This window comes from Rhinopithecus roxellana, chromosome 21 (assembly GCF_007565055.1).
Source record: "Rhinopithecus roxellana isolate Shanxi Qingling chromosome 21, ASM756505v1, whole genome shotgun sequence".
Taxonomy (NCBI): Eukaryota; Metazoa; Chordata; class Mammalia; order Primates; family Cercopithecidae; genus Rhinopithecus; species Rhinopithecus roxellana.
The window spans coordinates 3,298,938-3,324,552 of record NC_044569.1 but is presented as its reverse complement, the minus strand read 5'-3'; the positions used below and the strand labels follow the sequence as shown (position 1 = coordinate 3,324,552).

Genomic DNA, 25,615 nt, shown 5'->3' with positions numbered 1-25,615 from the left:
AGAAATTAGGGAAAGGCTGAGGTGGGAGGATCACTTGTGCCCAAGGCTTTGAGTTCAGCCTGGGCAATATAGTGAGTCCTTGTCTCTTAGAAAGAAAGAAAAAGAGTGAGTCAGTTTTTCAGTACAAACATTTTTTGGTAAACATTGTCTTATACAATATGATTGTATAAGACAAATCCTAGAATTATTGACCTCATGGTTGTTGCTGTAATAGCAACTTGAAAATATTTCAGAAATAAAAATTGGAAATTAGTCAAGCACAGTATTGGTATAGAACTGCACTGTCCAATATGATAGCTATTAACTATCCTGTGGCTATTTACACAGGTGGCTATTTACATTTAAATTAATTAAAATTTAAAAATTCAGTTATTCAGCTGGGCACAGAGGCTCATGCCTGTAAACCCAACACTTTGGGAGGCTGAGGTGGGTGGATCACTTGAGGTCAGGAGTTTGAGACCAGCCTGGCCAACATGGTGAAACTCCCTCTCTACTAAAAATACACAAATTAGTCAGGCATGGTGGCGGGCGCCTGTATTCACAGCTACTCAGGAGGCTGAGGCAACAAAATCGCTTGAACCCGATGGGGCGGGGCGCACAGGTTGCAGTGAGCTGAGATTGTGCTGCTGCACTCCAGTCTGGGCGAAAGAGGGAGACAACTAAAAAGAAATTCACTTATTCATTTTAACTATATTTAACTACATACCAGCCACATTTCAAGTGCTCAGTAGCCACATGTGGCTACCACAATGGACAGCGAAGATACAAAATATTTCCAGCATCATAGAAAGTTCTACTGGACAGCGCTGGGATAGGCTCTTAGATGCTCTGGGTGGTACTAGCAAAGTGGGGATTTTATTTGTTGAAGATGTCTTGATTCTGTAGGATCTGAACTGCTTCTGTGTTACAAGAAGTGATGAGCAGGCCAGGCATGGTGTCTCACGTCTGTAATCCCAGTACTTTGGGAGGCTGAGGTGGGTGGATTGCTTGAGCCCAGGAGTTCGAGACTATCCTGGGCAACATGGTGAATCCTCATCTTAAAAATAAAATTTTTTTTTTTAAATTTTGAGGCTGAGGCTGCAGCAAGTTGTGGTCACATCACTGCACTCCAGTCTGGCAACATGGCAAAACCCTGTCTCTACTAAAAATACAAAAATTAGCTGGACGTGGTGGCCCATGGCTGTAGTCCCAGCTACTTGGGAGGCTGAGGTGGGAGGATCACCTGAGCCCAGGAGGTGGAGGTTGCAGTGAGCCAAGATCACACCACTGCACTCCAGCCTGGGTGACAGAGTGAGACCGTGTCTCAAAAAAAAAAAAAAAAAAAAAAAGCAGATGGTGCTCGAGTTTAATCGAATGAGAAAATAATATAAGGCTTTTCTGATTTAAGAATAAATGATTCCCAAGGCGGGCAGATCACATGAGGCCAGGAGTTTAAGACAAGCCTAGCCAACATGGCGAAACCCTGCATCTGAAAATACAGAAATTAGCCAGGCATGCTGGTGCACGTCTGTAATCCCAGCTACTCGGGGCTGAGGCACGAGAATCGCTTGAACCTGTGAGTTGGAGGCTGTGGTGAGCTGAGATCGCACCACTGCACTCCAGCCTGGGCAATAGGACCATAGAGCCAGACACTCTCAAAAACAACAACAAAAAAGAATAATTGATTCCCAACTAAAATAAATGTGCAGAAAGTTGCATGTACATCAATGTGGAGCCAATAAAGATTGGTACATCCATGTAAGAATGAGGCAGATGTATATATACTGATATATTTAAAATATACAGTTAAGTGAAAAGGACAAGGCATAAAATGATGTATCAAATATGATACTACTTGGGAGAAAAAACAGGGATGTACACATATATATTTGTGTAGACTTAGATCATTCAGGAAAGATGAGAAATTAGCACTTGTTGCTCTGCAGCTGAGAAAGGTGCAAAATAAGGTTGTCCGGTGTGTGAAGGGGAATTACTTTTCTCTATATATCCTTTCTTTTTTTGTGTTTTATTTTTACTTTACGTAAATACATGTTGCAAAGTGAAACACCAAGAAAGTTAGACAGCAGGGGCATAATAATCACCAGATGTCAGAAAGAATAAATGTGCTTTTGGGTTGACTTAGGAAAGATGGAGTATGGGGTTTTTTTTTTTTTTTTTTTCTTTTTGAGACAGGGTCTCACTTTGTCATCCAGTCTGGAGTGCAGTAGTGTGATCACAGCTCACTGCAGCATTGACCACCTGGGCTCAAGTGATCCTGCTGCCTCAGCGTCTTAAGTAGCTGGGACTATAGGCATGTGCCACCAAGTCTGGGTAATTTTTTTCGTTGTTGTTTCTTTGTAGAGATTAGGTCTCGTTATGTTGCAAGGGAGGTCTCGAAATGCTGGGCTCAACTGATTCTTTCGCCTCAGCCTCCCAAAGTGCTGGGATTACATGAGTGAGCCACCGCACCTAGCCAGAGTATGGGGCTATCTTTGAAGTGGATTTGGTTGGAGTTAGCAAGACTGAAAGATGAGTGCTAGGGCACCACTACTTGTAATAGTGGCCATTTTCTGCAAAGAAGAAAGTGATTAGAGTTCTACAGTCTATTATTTTTAGAGTTTGAATTATTATTGAAATATAATATTTGCAGAAAAAAGGAATTCACTTTATGTCTTCAATTTGATGTATTCTGACAAATGTATATTGTCTGTGTAACCACCACTCCTATCAAGATAGAGAACATTTTTATTATGTCAAAATGTTGTTCCCTTGCTGCTCTTCCCAGATAATACCCTCCACTTCCATCTCTGGCAACCACTGACCTAATGACACTGATACAGTGACAATGTCATTATAAGCATAGTCAGTTTTCCTGTTCTAGAATTTCATGTAAATGGAATCATACAGTATGTGCTCTTAGGTGTCTTTTTTCACCATAATGTTGTGTGTATTAGTAGTTTATTCATTTTTATTGCTGAGTAGGTGGCAATCTGCTTCTGTGCTTAATTAACCAAATGTGGATTTTCTGCAGCAAATAACCTGGAATTAATTACTTCTCTCCTAGCCTATGCATTCCTCTCTAGCTATTCACCCCCTTGATATGCATTTTTCAGCTGCCCTGTAGGTTAGGGATCATAAGGTAATTTAACATCAGCTTAACTCACAAAACCAACAGCTAAAATTTTGGTTTCTAAGCAGGAGACCTGTGTTGTAAATGTGGCACAGGTGCTCACCTGGGGTAACTTCTGATCCCCTAGGCCCCTGTACCAATGGGTTTAATCCTTGCTCTTGTGTGCTTTCTCCAGATAACTTGGGCAAAGTTAAAATACTGTTAAACTTTAGGTATTATAACATTGCTTATAGTGAGATTCCATTTATGTAGAATAAATAAATAGAAATTAAAACTTAGAAAGAGTCCCTGTATTAGTTGGTTCTCATGCTACTAATAAAGACATACCCGAGACTGGGTAATTTATAAAGGAAAGAGGTTTAATTGATTCACAGTTCCACATGACTGGAGAGACCTCACAATCTTGGTGGAAGGCGAAGGGGGAGCAAAGGCATGTCTTACATGGCAGCAGGCAGGAGAGCTTTTACAGGGGAACTCCCCTTTATAAAACCATCAGATCCTATGAGACTTGCTCACTATCATGAGAGCAGCACAGGAAAAGCCCACCCCTATGATTCAATTACCTCTCACTGGGTTCCTCCCACAAAACGTGGGGATTATTGGAGCTACAATTCAAGGTGAGATTTGGGTGCAAACACAGCTAAATCATATCAGTTCCTGACATAATGTCAATGGCATAGAAGTCAAGAATGAGAAACCATGTTGGACTCTGCAAAATATTAATAAAATTAACTTTCATAAATTGATTTTTAGTTTTTCAAAATATAACTAGTAGCAACTAAGCAAATGGGAGACCATATTATGTTTTATTATATTAATAACCTCTATTCTTTTTAGTATCAGTTAAAAAGCACTAAGTTGTTTAGAACAGAAGACTTACTTTGTACCCAACTTAAAACAGTATGTGTAGATTGAATCTTCTCCAGCTGACCTGTTATGTACCCTTTAAAACAAGTAAATCATCGATCAAGGAAACTTTTTAGTAACTGTTAGATGAAAATATGATTCAAGGGAAGATAAATGTGATTCATGTATTTGAAGATGATGCTACAGAAGGTGTTTCCTGCCTTTAATTATAACTTCAGGACAGATTCATAGTCTGCAATTGAAGCCATTGCTTACTTTTATGCCTCTAGCTTACTTTCATCATAGAAAGGGAGAGGATAAAACAGTATCATTGACTTGCACATAAGCATATTATTAAATATGTATAGAGCAAGAATGATGATTTTCTATTAATAAATCATGAGTGATGCATTTGGTTGCAGTGCATGTTTCGGTGCCTCTAGATAAACTTTTTCCCTGCCCCCAACCTGTAATCACAGGCTGTGTCTGGAAAAATTATCAGGCATATATGGTGTTTTAAATTGCATGGTGTAGGTATTCTCCCCGCTCTCCCCACCAAGCGAATTATACATACATAGGTGTTGTTAGAGCCCTCAGAACAAAGGAGAGTAATACAAATTTTGAAGAGAACATTGCCTGTCACTGATGTGATAACATGAATACTTCTACTGTGGTTGCGTTGAGCTTTGTAAGCACTAAAAAATTTATAAGGTGAAATAGGAGAAAAGAGTATTTACTATTTACCTATGCCACCCTGACATACTGATCTATATTAAGTTTGATTTTGGGGGTGCAAAATGTTTTGTGATGGGTTAGCTGAGATTAGGAGTGTAAAGGAGGGAAGTTTCATAAGGGCTGAAGATACTGCTCTACCTAAAAGAATGTGGTTTTACTGTTTATAAGGTCAGATTCTCAGAATAAATATTTTCTATTTTGATAACCAAGCAAATTTACAATGATAATTTCCTTGCTTATTCTTCCCACCTCTTTAAAGGGAAATGGTATATAAAACTACCTTCAAAATGACGTTTTTAATATAATCCATGGATTTGACTCATCTTTCATTTTGGATTTCTAAATCTGCACTAAGATGGGATGCAACTTGCATCATGAAATTCTATATTTTTGTTTTGTTTTGTTTTTTGCCTTTAGGGATCTAAAAATGTAGAACTTTCAAATTACAAGGAAGAATGCTTTCTATAACTGAATTTACCTTATTTTCAGAAGCTTTGACACACTAAGAAAATGTCCTTTTTGGTCTGATGATGTGGGGGCTGTATGCACTTAGATTGCTGAACGAGAATCAGTTTGTGGTTTCCAAATGTTAGGACCATCTGGAATTTTTTGTTTTTTTTGAACAAAACAGTTTTTAAAATACATTTTTAAGAAATGCATTTTATAATTTCTTGATGAATTTCATCAGGCCTACTAAAAGTGTTAATAAATCAGAGAATTTTAATTCCTCAGATACACATGGCGTAATGAGATAGTAATAGCAACTGATGCAATTGTATGGTATCTGCACAACAGATGTTGAATGTATTTAAAACTTAAAAATATTTATTTTTACTTTATACTTGATTAACTAAATGTTATATTCAGTTTACAAGGAAATTTTCTCTCACCTTTTTTTTCTCTGTAAGACATATGTCTCTATTATGGTGTATCAATCTATGTACTGAAAGTTTTGGTAGAAACATTAAAGCATAAGTAATTTAAAAATCTTTTATTAGTTGGTTTTAATTTTGTCTTTTCTTTTTTTGCAGAAAGCACAGTCATGCCAACAGCGACTAGATAGGGAAATTTCCAACTTTCTCAAAATGATTAAGGAGTATGACATGGCTAAAGGTAAATAGACAAACACTATCTCTAAAATCACTCTTTAACACATAGGTATTGACCCGTTGTAGTTTTGTTCGACTTCATTGTTAAATAGTTTTTGGTTTTGAATTCAGAGTTATATTTGATAAAACTATTTTGAAATTCTAAAAGGGCATTTTAAAGTTGCTACTCACAGAGGATGCTTGCTTTAGAGATTAATAATGTTTTTATTCTTTTTTAAAAAAATAAATTTAAAGTTAATGTTTTTGGCCTGTAAATTAATTTTGGCTACAGAATGAGAATTCAGCTTATGAATCCCAGAAGACTTGGGTTTTGGAGTCAGAATGTCTAAAGCTTGAGGCCGGGCACGGTGGCATGTGGATCACGTGAGGTCAGGAGTTCGAGACCAGCCTGGCCAACATTGTGAAACCCTGTCTCTACTAAAAATATAAAAATTAGCCACATGTGGTGGCATGTGCTTGTAACCCCACCTACTCGGGGGGCTGAGGAGAATCGCTCGAACCCAGGAGACGGAGGTTGCAGTGAGCTGAGATTGTGCCGGTGCACCCTAGCCTGGGCGACAGAACAAGACTCTGTCTTTCTCTCTCTCTCTCTCTCACACACACACACACACACACACACACATACACATATACACACACAAAGAATGTCTTAGGCTTGAATCCTTACTCTTCCACTTACTGTTACTTTGAACAATACTTTTAACTCTTGTGAGTTTCACTGCCCTCATCCCTAAAATAAATAAGTTGGTTGTTTTCAGGCCTTGGCCTTTTATGATTCTACAAACATATATATGATCTTGTCTAGCTAATTATTAATCTTCCTTTCAGTAATAACTTTTTATGTCTTCATTCTCTATTATGAGTTATCAGGAGTTGACTATAAATAGCCTACAAGGCCAGGCACAGTGGCTCACACCTGTAATCCTAGCACTTTGGGAGGCCAAGGTGGGTGGATCACCTGAGGTCAGGAGTTCAAGACAAGCATGGCCAACATGGTGAAACTCTGTTACTACTAAAGATGCAAAAATTAGCTGGGTGTGGTGGCACATGCCTATAACCACTACTCGAGAGGCTGAGGCAGGAGAATTGCTTGAACCCGGAAGGCTGATATGGCAGTGACCTGAGATCGTGCCACTGCACTCCAGCCTGGGCGACAGAGGGAGACTGTGTCTCAAAAAAAAAGAAAAAAAAATCTACAAATCAAACTTAAGCTTTGAGGAAAAGGTACCTATTCCTCTGTAAATTTAAAAATTATGTTTCTTAAACTCTTAACGGATGCTTAGACTTTAGCCATGATGCATATATAAATGACTTCACTAAAGTATAAATGATGTAGTTATTTGTGAGTCTATGAGTAACTTTTTTTTTTTTTTTTGAGACGGAGTCTTGCTCTGCCTCCCAGGCTGGAGTGCAGTGGCATGATCTTGGCTCACTGCAAGCCCCGCCTCCTGGGTTCACGCCATTCTCATGCCTTGGCCTCCCGAGTAGCTGGGACTACAGGTGCCTGCTGCCACACCTGGCTAATTTTTTTTTTTGTATTTTTAGTAGAGACAGGGTTTCACTGTGTTAGCCAGGGTGGTCTCGATCTCCTGACCTCATGATCCGCCCGCCTCGGCCTCCCAAAGAGCTGGGATTACAGGCATGAGCCACCGCACCCGGCCATGATTAACTATTTTAATCACGTGTTAGTTTCCTTTAGTCGATTCCAAGATTCAGTTTCTATATTTCCAGGGAGTGTGAGGAAATGTTAATATTACAGTAAATGGACCATAAGTATTCTATATCTGTCCAAGTGTACCTATGGCATCTCTTTACTTCAGTTGAACAAACATATATTTTTATCAGCAGTGATAGCTTTGGGAAGGACAGTGGTTAGGTTATTTTGATTATTAGTTGCAGGCTGGAATATTATATTACTTAGCACTGTTCATTTTCAATGGACTTTAAGATAATAACAGCATCATTAGGTATAATTCACATAACAAAATTCACACATGTAAAGTGTACAATTCAGTGGTTTTACTCTATTCATAGAGTTATGCAACTGTGACTGTCAGTGAGCTTTTAAAACACATCAAGAACTACCAAAAAGTAGGAAGATTTAAAAGATGTAGAAACATTTTAAAGATGTAGAAAAAGACAACTTTTAAAAGATGTAGAAAAAGTCCAGTGATATGGAATATGAAGATTAATTCATTTAACCTGGACTAAATCAATAAATTATATTAGAATTACAACCAAATTAAGTTTTCAAAAGAATCTTGAGTCAAATATCTTGTTTCAGATTACTTGTATGACATGTCATTCGTAATGATGGTATGCATATCTGTATTAGCAATGATTGAGCAGATAATTAATCCAACTTGGAGAAACTGAGAAATCAGCGTTGTTTAGAGATATGCATAATATTGATACCACAAAAGAGATGATTATGAACATTTTCTGAAAAATCAGTACAGATAAACTGCATTTCATATAAATAATAAGTAAATAGGGTTAATACCAAAACCAGAAAAGGACACAACAAACAAGGAAAACTACAGACCAATATCCCTGACGAACATAGGTGTAAAAATCCTCAACAAAATACTAGCTAATTGAATCCAACAGCATATCAGAAAGATAATACACCATTATCAGGTGGGTTTTGTACCAGGGGTGCAGGGATGGTTTAATATGTGCAAGTTAATAAATATGATATATCACAAACAATTAAAAGTAAAAACCATGTGCTCACCTCAGTAGATGCAGAAAAAGCATTTGATAAAATCCAGCATCCCTTTATGTTAAAAGCTCTTAATAAACTAGGCATAGAAGGAACTTACCTCAAAATAATAAAAGCCACAAATGACAAACCCATAGCCAACATCATACTGAATAGGGAAAAATTGAAAGCATTCCCTCTAAGAACTGAAATAAGAAAAGGATGCTCGCTTTTACCACTTCCTATTCAATGTAATACTGGAAGTCCTAGCCAGAGCAGTCAGTTAAAAGAAAGAAATAGGCCAGGCGTGGTGGCTCACGCCTGTAATCCCAGCACTTTGGGAGGCTGAGGCGGGCAGATCACGAGGTCAGGAAATCGAGGCCATCCTGGCTAACATGGTGAAACCCCGTCTCTACTAAAAACACAAAAAATTAACCCAGCATGGTGGTGTGCACCTGTAGTCCCAGCTACTCAGAAGGCTAAGGCAGGAGAATGGCGTGAACCCGGGAGGTGGAGCTTGCAGTGAGCCAAGATCGCACCACTGCACTCCAGCCTTGGGGACAGAGAAAGACTCCGTCTCAAAAAAAAAAAAAAAAAAAAAAAAAGAGAGAAAGAAATAAAGGCATCCAAGTGGAAAAGAGGAAGTCAAACTAGTGTTGTTTGCTGATGATATGATCACGCACCTAGAAAACCCTAAAGACTCATCCAAAAGACTCCTAGATCTCATAAACAAATTCAGTAAAGTCTCAGGTTACGAAATCAATGTGTACAAATCAGTAGCACAGCTGTACAGCAACAGCGACCAAGCTGAGAATCAAATCAAGAAGTCAATCCCTTTTACAACTGCTGCAAAAAAATAAAATACCTAGGAATGTGCTTAGCCAAGGAGGTGAAAACTCTCTACAAGGAAAACTACAAAACACTGCTGAAAGAAATCATAGATGACACAAACAAATGGAAACATATCTCATGCTCATGGATGGGAAGAATCACTATTGTGAAAATGACCATACTGCCCAAAGCAATTTACAGATGAAATGCAATTCCTATCAAAATACCATCACAACTTTTCACAGAACTAGAAAAAAAAAATCTTAAAATTCGTATGGAACCCCAAAAGAACCTGAATAGCCAAAGTAATACTAAGAAGAACAAGTCTGGAAGTATCACATTATTGGACTTTAAATTATACTAGAGGGCTCTAGTTACCAAAAACAGCATGGTTATGTTATAAATAAATAAATAAGGCTCGTAGACTAGTGAAACAGCATAAAACCAAATATTATAAATATATATAATAAAACCAAATATTATACAGCCAACTGATCTTTGACAAAGCATACAAAAACATAAATTGGGGAAAGGACAGCCTATTTAATTTATATAGCCTTTCCCCAAGATAGGCTGTCCTTTCACCAGTTTATATGCTGGGATAATTGGCAAGCCACATGTAGAAGAATGAAAGTGGATCCCATCTCTATCTTATATAAAAATCAACTCAAGATGGATCAAAGACTTAATTCTAAGACCTGAAAGCATAACAATTCTAGAAGATAACATTTGGAAACCTCCTTGCTGTCCTCAGATTTCACCCTTCCCCCTACAGCTTCTGCCCCAAATCCTCCCAAAATGTCAGTGGATTGATGTCCTTTGCTGGAAACATCCAGTGGCTTCCAGATCTTCTCACTTGGATTGAGAGACAGAGTCCTTCTAATGACCTGCAGAGCCTTCCAGCCCCTTCCACCTCTCAGCCCCCCACCTCCCAGTTCCCTTTCTGACTCCTCTCCAGCCTCATTGGCCTTGCTATGCTTCAGACAGGCCCGGCTTATGCCTGCCTGGGGCTTTTCATGAGCCACTCCCTCTTCTGGAAGGCTTTTCCCCTGAGTGGGTAGTCACTCTCTTCCTTCCTTCCCTAGGCCTTTCTTCAAAAGCTGCCTGCACACGGAGACTTTTCCTGGCCTCCTGCGCTGGTTTGCTTCTCCTGGTCCGCTCTGTCCTGCTTCGTGTATTGCAGCCTCAGCCCTGGGGCTTCTTGGCCCTTGGACTTGTGATTGCATTGAGCAAATGGGAGGCTCTGTCCGGAGACCCGCGGAGGGACGCGAGGGAAAATCGTTTCAGGGCTTTATCTTCATTCCCTCCAGCCGGACTGTGGTTCCGCAGTGCTGCTGGGTTCCTCTACCTGGCCACTGTCGTCTTCTAGACTTCAGCTCTTGCTGGGCTTAGCAATACTGTCCTCTTCCCTTTCCCCCTCTGTGCCAGGGTGGTAACTGTGTCCTGCACGCCAGTCTCTGTTACTTCAACCCTCCTCACCTTTGTGAGCAAATTCTTCTTCAAATTCTTCTCAGTTAACGTTTTTCTTTTTCCTTTTATTTTTATTTATTTATTTTTTTTGAGACGGAGTCTCGCTCTGTCGCCCAGGCTGGAGTGCAGTGGCCAGATCTCAGCTCACTGCAAGCTCCGCCTCCCGGGTTTACGCCATTCTCCTGCCTCAGCCTCCTGAGTAGCTAGGACTACAGGCGTCTGCCACCTCGCCCGGCTAGTTTTTTGTATTTTTTTTAGTAGAGACGGGGTTTTACCGTGTTAGCCAGGATGGTCTCAATCTCCTGACCTCGTGATCCGCCCGTCTTGGCCTCCCAAAGTGCTGGGATTACAGGCTTGAGCCACTGCGCCCGGCCTCCTTTTGTTTTTTTTGAGATGGGTGTCTGTCTCTGTTCCCCAGGCTGGAGGCAGTGGTGAATCTTGGCTCACTGCAACCTCTGCCCCCCAGGTTCAAGCGATTCTCCTGCCTCAGCTTCCTGAGTAGTTGGGACCACAGGCGCGAGCCACCAGGCCTGGCTAACTTTTATATTTTTAGTAGAGACGGAGTTTCACCATGTTGGGCAGGCTGGCCTCGAACTCCTGACCTCAAGTGATCCACCCGCTTCAGCCTTCCAAAGTACTGGGATTACAAGCGTGAGCCACTGTTCCTGGACCTCAGTTACCTTTGAGCAGGCCAGCTTTTCCCAGCTGAGACTCTTAACTGATAGCTCATCCTCTGAAGTTCACTTCCCTTCAGCACTTGTTACCCGTCTACCTTGCCATAGTTTCTCTTTGTTACTTCTCAGACTTCCTGTGAGCCTGTGTAGTTGATTGCCTGCCTTTCCCACCAGGGTATAAACTTCAGGGCAGGGATTTTTACCTGTTTGCTGATTATCTGTGGTACCTCAACAAAACTTGGCATGTGATGGGGGTCTCTCTTTCCTCTCTCTCTCTGGCCGTCTCTCTTTCTCTCTCTCTCTCTGTGTGATGAATGAGTGAATGAAATGAATGACCTACTTATCTAGCTTAAATTTATACCTTAGATCTCTCAAACTCAGGGAGAAACATAATAAATTTCTGTCAAGTTAGTAAATTTAAAGATTGTACAAGTCAAAGAGACCTTTTGGAGACATGAAATAGGGAAGAAACCATCAGAACTGTGGCATATTTTGCATTCTTTTGCCAAGAGGGATTCCACAGTTAATGCCACTGATTTTTTATATTCTGCGCCTCTCCCCTGAATTCTGTTTTTTTTTTTTTTTTTTTCTGAGGCAAATCTTTGAGTAATTCTTTCATTGGGGGTCTGTGAGTAGAAGAATTTCTACCTTAGATTATCTGAGTCTTTATTTCACCCTCATTGGGTTGTAGTTATCTTCCACTAGCATTTTGAAGATGTGATTGCAGCTTCTTCTGACTTCTGATATTTTCTTTTTTCTTTTCGAGACAGAGTTTCTCTGTTGCCCAGGCTGGAGTGCAGTGGCACAATCTTGGCTCACTGCAGCCTCTGTCTCCTGGGTTCAAGCAATTCTCCTGCCTCAGCCTACTAAGTAGCAGGGATTACAGGTGCGCCCACCACCACGCCCGGCTATTTTATTTTATTTTATTTTTTCGTAGAGACGGGGTTTCACCATGTTGGCCAGACTGGTCTCGAACTCCTGACCTCAGGTGATCCACCCACCTCAGCCTCCCACAGTGCTGGGATTACAAGCAATCTCTCTTTTTTTTTTTTTTTTTTTTTTTTTTTTTTCCTCTCCCCTCTTGTTACTGCAAAGATTGTCACTTTGTTTTTGGTATTCTGCAGTTTTATTCTGTCTCTGAGTTTGGATTTTGTTGTTCTGTAGGTTGCTTGAAACTCTGTTGTTAAATTCAAGGACTCATTTATTATCTTTCTTTAAGTTAGAAAAGTTCTTAGCTATTATCTCTTCCAATTTTACTTCATCATTCTTTATATTCTCTCCTGCCAGAACTCTTAATAGACATATGTTGAGCCTTCTCGTTCTGTCCTCCTACCTCATTTCTCATTCCATTTCTTTCTGTTGCATTCTGAGTACTTTTCTCAGATCTATTTTCTAGCTTTAGTGTTTCTTAATTTAGTACGTTTTTCTGCTTAATCTTTTGACTTTCTACTTTCTAATCTTAGTGACTGTATTTTATAATTCTAGAAATTTTAGGTGGTGGTTTTAAAAATGTGTTATTTTTCCCCATAGTGACGTTTTTTTTTATATTACATGCATTTCTAATTTTATCTCTAACAACTTCAGACATATTAATTTAAAGCCTTTTTTCAGAATGTTTTTATACCTCAAGTTGTTGCACAGCGAAGTCTTTTGTTTCTCCTGCTGCATGTCCATCACAATGGGTTGTAACTTTATGGAGAGCTCATCTTCAGTGGAGCTTGTGGTTTTGTTTGTTTGTTTTATTTTGTTTTGTTTTTGTTTTTCCTGCTTCTTTGGTTTGGAGGTCTCCATAGAGTAGTTTTGTGTGTGTTGCTGTTGAGGCTGTAAAGGTTTCTCTGCTTCTGGGCTACTAGTTTTAAATTTGGATTTCATATCTAGGCATGCTACAAGCTAAGGGCTTCAGTTTCTCAGGTTTCCCACCCAGAGCTTAGGCAAGAAAGTGTCCTTCTTCCCTGAATCCCTGAGCACAAGGGCAGTTTTCTACTCCCACTGTCACTAGGGGTCTGCCCCCTTACCAGGCCTTACCCACTTGATTTGGGAGGCCAAAGCCACATACCTTCCATTCATGTAGCTGTAAAATCTCATCTGGTTTTTGTTGTTGTTGTTGTTGTGTTTTCTTGTTTGTTTGTTTTTTGGAGACGGAGTCTCGCTGTGTCACCCAGGCTGGAGCACAGTGGCATGATCTCGGCTCACTGCAACCTCTGCCTCCCGGGTTCAAGCGATACTAGCACACACCGCCACACCTACTAAAAAAAAAATACTTTTGTATTTTTAGTAGAGACGGGGTTTTACCATGTCACCCAGGTTGGTTTTGAACTCCTGAGCTCAGGCAATCCACCTGCCTCAGCCTCCCAAAGTGCTGGAATTAACAGGAGTGAGCCACTGTGTCCGGCCGGGCTCATCTGTTAATCCTCTGGGTGTATGTTCTGTCTGACACCCAGCTCTATGCTTGACCTTCCTACCATGCATCGCTGGTTAGGCCTCTTGCATCAGCCTTGCCTTGTGTTTATTTCTTTCTTTCTAGCATATCTGGGGATTTTATTCTTTCAAACTCTGCACTATGTTATTTTACCGATTTATTCGGTGTCTTTATGGATTGTGATTGGAGACATGGTCCCATCAGCCTAGTCTGCCAGGTACCACCAGTGTCCCATGCTCTTTCTAATATAAAACATGTCAGTACTCTACAATTTATATTATCTAGTAGAAAGCAAACACATATGTCCTTTTTTTGTACATTGTCCTGTGTAGTTGATGTATAGACAGTCCCTAACTTACAATAGTTCAACTTACAATTTTTCAACTTTACAATAGCGTGAAAGTGACATTTTCAGTTTATGGTGGGTTTATTGGGATACAACAATATTGTAAGTTGGGAAGCATCTGTATTAACTTATTTGTGCCTAATAACAGCCCTATGCAGTATATACAACTATTCTTTCCATTTAACAGATAAGTTAACTGAGGCACAGGGAGCTTATGTAACTTACTTAAGGTCACAGAGCTTATAAAAATCAGAGTTAGCATTTGGCCCTGAGCACCCTGGCTCCAGAGTGTGTTCTTAACCAATAAACAGGTTGGCATGGTGGCTCATGCCTGTAATCCCAGCACTTTGGGAAGCTGAGGTGGCGGATCATCTGCGGTCAGGAGTTTGAGACCAGCCTGCCCAACATGGCGAAACCCCATCTCTACTAAAAAATACAAAACTTGGCCGAATGTTGTGGCGTGTGCCTGTAATTCCAGCTACTTGATCCTGAGGCAGGAGAATCGCTTAAACCCAGGAGGCGGGGGGGTTACAGTGAGCCAAGATCATGCCATTGCATTGCAGCCTGGGTGACAGAGCCAAACTCCATCTCAAAAAAAAAAAAAAAAAAAAAAAAAAAAAAAACCAGGAAAAAACAATAAACAGTCTGGAATGAATATCAAGAATTCAGTGTTGACCCCTGAACATTTGATCTAGGAACAAGAGAAGATTTGCAGATTTATAACCAGATCTACAATGTAAGGTAGAATTTGTTGAGGACAATTACATTAGCTTGGCTGTTGTAGTTCAGGCGGTGTTTAAATCTTCATTGTCTTCTATTCAGAAGTTCAAGGGTAGAGTGGGATTGATGTAGAGCAGGAGTTTCCATTCCACACCAAAAATATCTCCCTTTTTTGCTGTTCTTTTTTTTTTCTTCTTCTTCTCTTTTCTTGTCCTCGTTCTTTCAGTTCTTCGTCACCAAAAATACATCATCAATTCACTCAATTTCCCAAGACCAAACTTTGGAGTCATTGTACTTCTCTTTCTCCAAATATATTTTGTTGATTAGTTCTCCCATTCATGTACTAACCAGGCTTGACCCTGCTTAGCTTCCAAGATTAGCTGAGATTGGGTGTGTTTAGGCTATAGATAGTCCTGCCTCTTAATATCGCTCTACTTTGTTTCTCTTCCTATGTCCCCCTACCATTATGCTAAAATAGGCCATAGCCATCTTTCCCATTGATTACCACAACTTCTTGGCTGACCACACTGCCTCCACTCTTTTTTTTTTTTTTTGAGGCAGAGTCTTGCTCTGTCACCCAGGCTAGAGTGCAATGGCCAATCTTGGCTCACTGCAAACTCTGCCCCCCAGGTTCAAGTGATTCTCCTGCCCCAACCTCCCAAGAAGCTAGGATTACAGGTGCACGCCACCATGCCCAGCTAATTTTTGTATTTTTAGTAGAGACAGTGTTTCACCATGTTGACCAGGCTGGTCTCGAACTTCTGACCTCAGGTGATCCACCTGCCTTGGCCTCCCCAAGTGCTGGGATTACAGGTATTAGCCACCGCACCCAGTCCTTCCTCCACTCTTATATTCCTTCATTTACCTCCATGGAATATTCCACAGAGTAGTTAGATGCTTCTGAAACACAAATTGGAATTGTCACATCCTTAACAGAAGCATTCAGTGCCTTAGGGTATAATCTAAACTCTGAGTTGACTGACTTTATGACCTGTATGTCTACTCACTTCAGCTGCTTCCTCTGTTAGCTATTCCTTCCTTCCTTCCTTCCTTCTACACTCTGTGCAGCAACAGTGACCTTTTCTCATGCTTTGGGGTCTTAGCATATGTTGTTTCCAAGGTAGGAAATCACTTTTTCTAGTCTTTTACATGTAGTTTTCAGAAACTTCTCCTTAACTTCTCTAAGAGTAGGCTAAATGTTCTTACGTGTTTTCAGATCACCCTGCACTTTCTCTACCATAGCACTAGCCACTCTTTAATGTAATGCTTCCTGTTTCCATTTCTCTCTCTGGGCAGGCCCAGCCTCCTCAGGTGTTAGAAGGGACAGGAAGAGCAAGCAAAGGTATAGGCCACAACAGTTGCCCCTATTCAGGTGTGTTTTATGGGGCACTGGAGAGCGAGCTTCTGTCTTTGGTCCAAGCTTTCTTTCAGGCAGCAAGATTGAAGAGTCCAATAGGTGAGACAGTGTGGCTATGAGACTAAGTGATTTATTGCTCACTTTCACTTCTGCCAAAGTCAAAAATTATTTTATTTTATTTTATTTTAATTTTTGAGACAGAATCTCTCTGCGTTGCCCAGGCTGGAGTGCAGTGGCATGATCTCGGCTCATTGCAACCTCTGCCTCCCAGTTCAAGCAATTCTCCTGCCTCAGCCTCCCGACTAGCTGGGATTACAGGCAAGTACCACCTCACCCAGCTAATTTTTGTGTTTTTAGTAGAGACAGGGTTTCGCCATGTTGGCCAGGTTGGTCTGGAACTCCTGACCTCAGGTGATCTGCCTGCCTTGGCCTCCCAAAGTGCTGGGATGACAGGCATGAGCCACCATGCCCAGCCCACTTCTGCCAAAGTCTAGAAGACAGGCAAGTCATACCCTGAAGCTCTCTCAAGCACTCAGAGTGGATTAATTCTAATGTGTCATCCAGTTCTGCACCTTATTCTTTGTGGCAGAGACCTTCCCAAGACTCCTCCCTTGACCTTGGCCACAGGTGGCCCTTTCTAGATCATATGTGGCTCAACCCTAGTTACCATTTACTTCATTGACTCTGTTTTTCTCATAAGGCCATTACTATAAGGTGAGGAACCCATTGGACAATTCAATCAGAAGTGATACAAATCCAATTATACCCTCTGATGAAGATTTTACTCGGTTTGATTAAAATTAATCTTCCTTATTGCCTCACTTCATTCTCATTTGCAAGAGAGTGCAAAACACATTCTGTAGTTCTGCTGGCTTCTTTCCTGTTTTGTTTGACTCCAGGTCTTTGTGACTTGTACTCTTTTCTAAATTTTTAAATGTAATTATTTTTTTCCAAATAAATATCCCTCTCCTCTTACTCTTCTAAAGTCTCCCTTTGATCAGTATTATTCTTTCAATAGGAATTGTTTTATTTTCCATTTTCCTTGCTAGTCAGCAAGCTCTGTAAAAACAAAGACTGTCTGTCCTACTTACTCCTTTTTCTCCAGCACCTAGCTGGTGCCTGCCACACAACTGCCACTCCATAACTGGCAGATGAAAACTTCTCACCTTGCTAGAGTTCTCATTGATCATCATTCTGAAACTGTCTTCCCTCAGGACTAGTATTTTTGGCACTCTATTTTAGAAGTGTTTGTTTTATTGGGTTTATATTTAGCAATAAAAAAAGTTCCTTGTTCTTTAAGATCCAACTCAAGTGCAACATCTTTTCATCAAACTATAGATTACTCTAGTCCATAATAACAATGCTCTTCTCTGAAATTTTAATATATATATATATATATATATATATATATATATATATATATATATATATATATATATTTTGAGACGGAGTCTTGCTCTGTATCCCAGGCTGGAGTACAGTGGTGCGATCTCTGCTCACTGCAACCTCTGCCTCGCGGGTCCCGGTTCAAGCAATTCTCCTGCCTCAGTCTCCTGAGTAGCTGGGATTACAGGCATGCATCACCATGCCCAGCTATTTTTTTTTTTTTTTTTTTGTATTTTTAGTAGAAACAGGGTTTCACCATGTTGGCCAGGATGGTCTTGAACTCCTGACCTCGTGATCCGCCCGCCTCGGCCTCCCAAAGTGCTGGGATTACAGACATGAGCCACTGTGCCTGGCCTCTGAAATTTTAATGTTTTTTAGAAGCATGCACAACTTGCTAGTTATGTCTCACAACATCCCTGATATTATCTTTTTATTAGTCATTTAATACATGGCACTTTGAGCTATATATTTTATATCCTCCAGTGTAATGAATGTAAATTATATAGATGTGGATATATAGATAAAATGGTCAGAGGTACTTCTTCAGTGGATGATTGTATTCAAGGTAGTCATTTTAATTTCAACAAAAAATATATTTATATTTTTATGTCTTTCAGCATGACCTCTTTTGATATTTTTCAAGTTATAGTTTTATGGAGTAGAAGTTTTTAGAAGGTTAGTTGATTTTTATGTGCAAACATTGTTTCCCTGTTTTGAAAAGAGTACTGATTTTCACTGAAGCATTTATGTAATTCCAATCTGATATGAAAGTCCCTTTTATTTATTTTTTGAGACGGAGTCTTGCTCTGTCACCCAGGCTGGAGTGCAGTGGCGCGATCTTGGCTCACTGCAGCCTCTGCCTCCTGGGTTCAAGTGATTCTCCTGCCTCAGCCTCCTAGGTAGCTGGGAGTACAGGCGCACACCATGATGCCCGGCTAATTTTTGTTTTTAGTGGACATGAGGTTTCACTATGTTAGCCAGGCTGGTCTCGAATTCCTGACCTCAGGTGATCCACACACCTCGGCCTCCCAAAGTGCTGGGATTACAGGTGTGAACCACCATGTCCGGCCTTGAAAGTCCATTTTAAAATGGACTTTGCTCATTCAGGTGAGATCAGGTCTTTCATGTATAAAGTCATTATGTATTGCATTTTTTTACACCACGGAAGAGAAATCATCCCATTTTGTTGTTATTTTCTGTATTTTCTCTGATGTTTAGCTTTGTCACTAGATTTTGTATTGGACTATTTAGTCTCTCTCCTGTTTGTGTTTATTTAAAAAACCCACATACATATTCAAGGCAGCACCATTACCAGAAGGGCAAGGATGGGGAAATAAAATGCCTTCATCCACTTTTTTTCTTTTAAATACTTGTCCCAAATGATGGAAATATTTTAGTTAAATGTTCAAAAACAGGCACATATATATATACATTTTTTTTTCCTTTTCTTTTCTTTTTGAGAAGGAGTCTCGCTCTGTCACCCAGGCTGGAGTGCACTGGCGCGATCTTGGCTCACTGCAAACTCTGCCTCCTGGGTTCACGCCATTCTCCTGCCTCAGCCTCCCCAGTAGCTGGGACTACAGGCGCCCGCCACCACGACTGGCTAATTTTTTTGTATTTTTAGCAGAGACAGGGTTTCACTGTGTTAGCCAGGATCGTCTCTATCTCCTGACCTCCTGCCTGCCTCGGCCTCCCAAAGTGCTGGGATTACAGGCGTGAGCCACTTCGCCTGGCCGCAAAATATATTTTCTTGTGCCACAAGTAAAAACCAAAATGTAGTTAGAAATTACTTATTTCTCAATCTACCCTAATCAACCAACCCATAGTAATATAAATGAAAAAGTTTTCATTTCACATTTTTAAACTAAAGAACCATAATAATTTTAAGGTAAAATATAATAACTTGAAGCTATTTGGATTCAGATTATATTTTACATTAAAAGAATTATGGTAGCAAAGGGTGGAATGAGATATTTTATTAGTTTTCTTATTCATTCAATAAATATTTGAGAGGTTTTATTTTGGCAAAGCTTGGTGTTTGGATGGAGATAAGGAGGTTGAGAGTTTACAGAGGGTGGCAGAGAGACAACATATGTACAATGCCTCACGCACCTGTAACAGGTGGGTGTGGCCACTGTTGGAGTCTAGGAGCAGCTACTGTCATGTCCCATGGTGATATTTTGTTGTTGTTTTTAGAGACAGGCTCTTGCTCTTTCGCACAGGCTGAAGTGCAGTGGTGTGGTCATAGCTCATTGCAACCTTGAACTCCTGGGCTCAAGTGATCCTCCTGCCTTGACTTCCCAAAGTATTGACATTACAGGCGTGAGCCACGGAACCCAGTCTCTACAGTGATATTTAAGGAAGGCTTCCTGGGGGAGAATGGCATTTGAACTAGGCCTTGAAAGAAATTTTTTTTTTTTTTTTTGTCAAGTGAGATAATTATTTCCAGTGTTCAAGTAAGATTTCAGTATTCAGCATTCAACATCCAGTATTCAACAATATTTTGAAGACTGTTTTTAGGTAAACAAACATTTCCAGGAGAACAATCTGGCTGAAACAAATTTATTGAGCATCTTAAACGTTAGGCTAAGGAAATGTAGACTTTTTTTTTTACACTAGGATAACAGTGGAGGTTATCTGTACAAGGGGTTAATTTGTTCACATAAAGAAACAAGTGTCTTCCCACTGTTTTAAAAACGTACCCAATTAAAAATTGTTCAGTGTAATCATGAAAAACGACAGATTGTGAGCTTTTTATGTCTCTAAAGTTAAGCTTTTCCAATACGATCTTCTCACAGCTTTCATGACTTTAAAAACATTTTTAGTACAAAAAATAACGTTTTTCCTGAAAATCAACAGCATCAAATTCTTATAGCAGGCCAAATAAGGCAACATACTGGCCTTTTTGCATTTATTTATGACAGTTTAGTCTCTAAATATTAACCAGCTGAAACATATTTGCAGTGATTCCCAGTTGGTCACTTTTCTAGAAGCTTAGCAATTTTAATTTTTTTAAATTAACATTATGTAAACATCATTCTATAAGAAACGTGCCAGTGTGAGTTGAATGGACCCTGATGTGCTACACTGCAGTGTGGCATACCGCAAGGTTCAGCAATTCTTAAATTGTTCCACTGTGGAAGTTCACTTCAAAATCTTGTTTTAACACTAGATTGTCAGAGAAATGAGGTAACATTTAACTCTTTTGGAGAAAAGAATTCGACACTCTCTTAATGGTGGATTCTTATGAAAAACTCTTTATATATATATATGTACGCATACATATATTTGGAATATTTTTTGAAACCTTGCAGAACCAGTATTTTCAAACATTTGTAAGTATTCCTAAGCATGTATTTGAACAGTTAATGTTTCTTCATGTTAACAAGTATCTAAAGTTTATGAACTATCTAAAACAGACAAAAACAGGATGATTAAGCTTATGATGGTGTTTAATAAAAGAACTATATCTATGAATGGTTATGCTTCTATCTTCCTGTCATTTATGCCCTGAAAGTGGAAAATTACTAGATTACCCAGAAAATTTACAGAAGGCATAGGCTGTGTCTGTTTCTTCTGGTACATCTCCTCAGTACTTGGTCCACAGTTCATGTTGTGACATCTGTTCAGGCACTATTTAAGTCATATGGCACCTAACATATGGTACTCTCTTTTGCTATTTAGCAACTAAGTAGAGAATAAATCTTCACAATGTGTATCAGAGGTTCAAAATGGAAAATAAAGTCTGTAAAGTCAAATTTGTTTTAGAATATGGTAGTTTTCAATTAGTTGGGCTTTATTAAAGAAGCTAACAAGAGAAAACTATTCTGTAAGATGTATTTTGTACGATGTAAACTGTGGTAAATATCATTTGGCCTTCATATCTGTGTGTGTGTGTGTGTGTGTGTGTGTGTGTGTGTGTGTGTGTGTGTATTTTTTTTTTTTTTTTTTTTTTGAGATGGAGTCTCACTCTGTCTCCCAGGCTGGAGTGCAGTGGCACCATCTCCGCTTACTGCAACCTCCACCTCCCGGGTTGAAGCGATTCTCCTGCCTCAGTCTCCTGAGTGGCTGGGATTACAGGCACCCACCATCATGCCCAGCTACTTTTTGTATTTTTAGTAGAGATGGGGTTTCACCATGTTGGCCATACTGGTCTTGAACAGTAGTATAGAAAACTGGAACTCCTGGGCTCAAGCGATCCTCCTGCCTCAGCCTCTCAAGTAGCTGAGACTAACTACAGGTGCACACTACCATGCCCAGCTAATTTTTAAAATTTTGTAGAGATGAAGCCTTACTTTTTTGCTCAGGCTAGTCTTGAAATCCTGGCCTCAAGTGATCCTTTTACCTTGGCCTCTCAAAGTGCTGGAGTTACACACATAAGCCACCCTGCCTCGCCCTAGCTGTAATCTTGTGTCTTTTAACAAATCTTGTTCTGTCCCCACCTTTTAGTTATTTTTTGATGAAAAGACTTCTTAAATGTTAAGATTTTTATTTGATGGAAGGGACAGATTTAAAGTATCTTAATGTATAATTAACAAAATATCAGAAACCATTTCTACTAAGTACATTTCTTTTGCATTAATCTGGACATAATACTTGTTTTTAAGTGATATATATACACTTTGCACCTTCCTCCTCTCAATATTTTGTTTTTGTTTTTTATTTTTAATGAGTAAATGTGTTAAGGTTTTCTTTAGAGGACCAGGGCATATACTGATACTACCATTTCTTTACTCCCAACTTAAACATATACTCAATGGTACTGGACCTTCATAGGAACATATTTTTGAGAGTGAAAAGAACTACTTATGCCAAACAGTGGTTCAAATAGGAAGTAGAGTTAATGCTGTTTTCAGATATGTTAACCACCATGATAACTACAGAATTATTTTTGTTTCTTTTTAGTACTTGCTTTTGAAGAAAATTACTTACCTACAAAGGAAATTCTAATGTTTTATAAGGAGTGCTGTCAGTCCTTCTTGTCCGTTGTTTTTCTTAAACATTACATTGTTATTTAATTCCGATAAACTTTTTGTTTTGTCTTGGTGCTTCTTGTAGGGCAGTGCTCCCCAACTTTTTTGGCACCAGGGACTGGTTTTGTGGAATACAGTTTTTCCATGGACTCGGGGGTAAGGGTGGGAGTGGGGCTGGGGAGATGGTTTTGGGCTCAAACTGTTCTACCTCAGATCATCAGGCATTAGATTCTCATAAGGAGCCCACGACCTAAATCCCTCATATACACAATTCGCAATAGGGTTCATGCTCTCGTGAGAATCTAATGCCGCCACTGATGTGACACGAGGCAGAGCTCAGGTGGTGATGCTCACTCACCCTCCGCTCACCTCTTGCTGTGTGGCCGGGTTCCTAGCAGGACCACAGACCAGTACTGATCTGCAGCCTGGGTTTGGGGACTTCTGTTGTAGGGTATAGACCTTTCTAGGATAAGGCTTCATTCTTTCTTTTTCTGTACCAATTTATGTGCCCTAAATAAAGTGTGTGCTTAATAATGATGCCCAAGAAATATATGAGACCGGGCTCAGTGGCTCATGCCTGTAATCCCAGCACTTTGGGAGGCCGAGGTGGGAGGATCATCTGAGGTCAGGAGTTTGAGACCAGCCTGGCCAACATTGTGAAACCCCGTCTCTACTGAAAATACAAAAAAAAATCAACCAGGCATGATAGCGTGTGCCTGTAGTCCCATCTACTCTGAAGGCTGAGGCAAGAAAATCTGTTGAACCCAGGAGGTGGAGTTACAATAAGCCGAGATTACTCCACTGTACTCCAGCCTGGGCCACAGAGTGAGACTCTGTTTCAAAAAAAAAAAAAAAAAAGTCGGGCGCAGTGGCTCACACTTGTAATCCCAGCACTTTGGGAGACTGAGGTGGGCAGATCATGAGGTTAGGAGTTCGAGGCCAGCCTGGCCAATATGGTGAAACCCTGTCTCTACCAAAAATACAAAAATTAGCTGGGCATGGTGATACGCGCCTGTAGTCCCAGCTACTCGGTAGGCTGAGGCAGAAGAATTGCTTGAAGGCAGGAGGCAGAGGTTGTAGTGAGCCAAGATTGCACCACTGTACTCCAGCCTGGGCAACAGAGCGGACTCTGTCTCAAGGAAAAAAAAAAAAGAAAGAAAAGAAACATATGTTTTGCTTAAGATAGCTAGATGGAAAGATGAGGTTAATAGATATAAGAGTATTTTTGTGGTCTTAGTCAACCTCAATCCTTAAAATCCCACTCACTGTATTTATTTTTTTATTTATAGAAATGCTTCCATCATTTCTTCAGAAAGTTGAAGTTGTCTCAGAAGCTTCTAGAGAAACTTGTGTAGCTTTGAGTGATTGCCTTAATCTCTTCACTAAACAAGAAAGGGTAGGTAGTTCAGAATTGAATTTGTAAAATGATTGTTTGGATGTTGCATGCGTGGTTGTCCATGAAGTCATTGCTTTCAAATTGTTCAAAGGTAGGAAAATATTAGTATTGAGAAAGAAAAGCTTCATTTGTCACCAAAATTTAGAACTTATTTATTATTGATTAAGCAGGATGAAATAACTTGTGTTCATATCTTTTGAATTTGTTGATGTAGCCATATTTAACAAGTATACTTAAAATTGATCAACTCAGGATTGTTGTGACACTTCAATAACAGAGATGTGAAAATATTCTAGAAACGGAAGGTCTTTACATTAAAAAATACTTTTATTTAGGAAATAGAGTACTATCATATTTATCTATGTAAACTAAGCTCAATGGATTAAATATTTTTTGTGTTCTTTCCCCTCACTCTCTTACCCTTCAACAGTTTGCCATTTGCTTTTCTAAATATGAGTAAGGGCTGAGCATGGTGGATCATGCCTGTAATTCCAGCATTTTGGGAGGCTGAGGTGGGCAGATCACCTGAAGTCAGGAGTTCGAGACCAGCCTGTCCAACATGATGAAACCCCATCTCTACCAAAAAATACAAAAATTAGGCCAGGCGCGGTGGCTCACGCCTGTAATCCCAGCACTTTGGGAGGCTGAGGCAAGCAATCACTTGAGGTCAGGAGTTCGAGACCAGTCTGGCCAACATGATGAAACCCCATCTCTACTAAAAATACAAAAATTAGCCAGGCGTGGTGGCGCACACCTGTAATCCAGCTACTTGGGAGGCTGAGGCACGAGAATCAGTTGAGCCTGGGAAGTGGAGGTTGCAGTAAGCTGAGATTGCACCACTGCACTCCAGCCTGGGTGATGGAGTAGACTCTGTCTCAAAAAAAAAATTAGCCAGAGAATCTTTTGAACCCGGGAGGTGGAGGCTGCAGTGAGCCGAGATCACGCTACTGTACTCCAGCCTGGGTGACAGAGTGAGACCCTATTTCAAAAAAAAAAAAGAAAAGAAAACCAAATATGAGTAAGAGTGGTATGTTGTATGCTGAGCTATTAGTGATTCTTTTTCAAAGGATTGAAAAGTTGCAAAGATGTGTTTTAGTTGCCAGAATTAGGATTTTTCTTGTTTTGCTGTTTTTCCCCTCATTTTTATGATTTCAATGTAAGTCAAGTGTCAATAGGCTTTCTTTTCCATTTTGTTAATTTTTATATATATGTCTAATCTTCAGTATTTTAGATTAAGATACCAAATTTCTTATTGTTTTAGTTTACTTGTACCTTTTGGTTAGAGATTAGGTTTCAGGAAAAAGAGAGATGAAATTGCTTTTATATATTTTCCTCTAATACGTAAAGATCTAAAATTTTATTTCCTCATGATTAGAAAGGGATCCTTATGAATTCATATACAATTTCACAGGGTCTCACTGTGTTGCCCAGGCTGGAGTGCAGTGGCACAGTCATGGCTCACTGCAGCCTCTGCCTCCTGAGCTCAAGTGATCCTCCTACCTCAGCCTCCCAAGTAGCTGGGACTACTGGCCTGCATCAT

At 39.9% G+C, this 25,615-nt stretch overlaps 1 protein-coding gene across 10 annotated transcripts in view; it reads left to right on the top strand.

Annotated features, from left to right (window-relative positions):
• The window catches only part of OSBPL1A (oxysterol binding protein like 1A), a 234,336-nt gene that overhangs the window by 88,443 nt on the left and 120,278 nt on the right, over window positions 1-25,615 (top strand). For 8 of the 10 annotated variants that reach the window (XR_004055672.1, XM_010383216.2, XM_010383217.2 and 5 more), the window contains 2 exons: window positions 5,722-5,803; window positions 23,969-24,075. Coding sequence is in view for 9 of the 10 variants with exons in the window: in XM_010383216.2 (XP_010381518.2) it covers window positions 5,722-5,803; window positions 23,969-24,075 (189 nt within the window). In the remaining variant the exon portion in view is untranslated. Of the gene's footprint in view, window positions 1-5,721; window positions 5,804-16,597; window positions 16,639-23,968; window positions 24,076-25,615 lie in introns of those variants that run through there. The other 2 variants (XM_030925863.1, XM_030925864.1) reach the window with 2 other exon arrangements.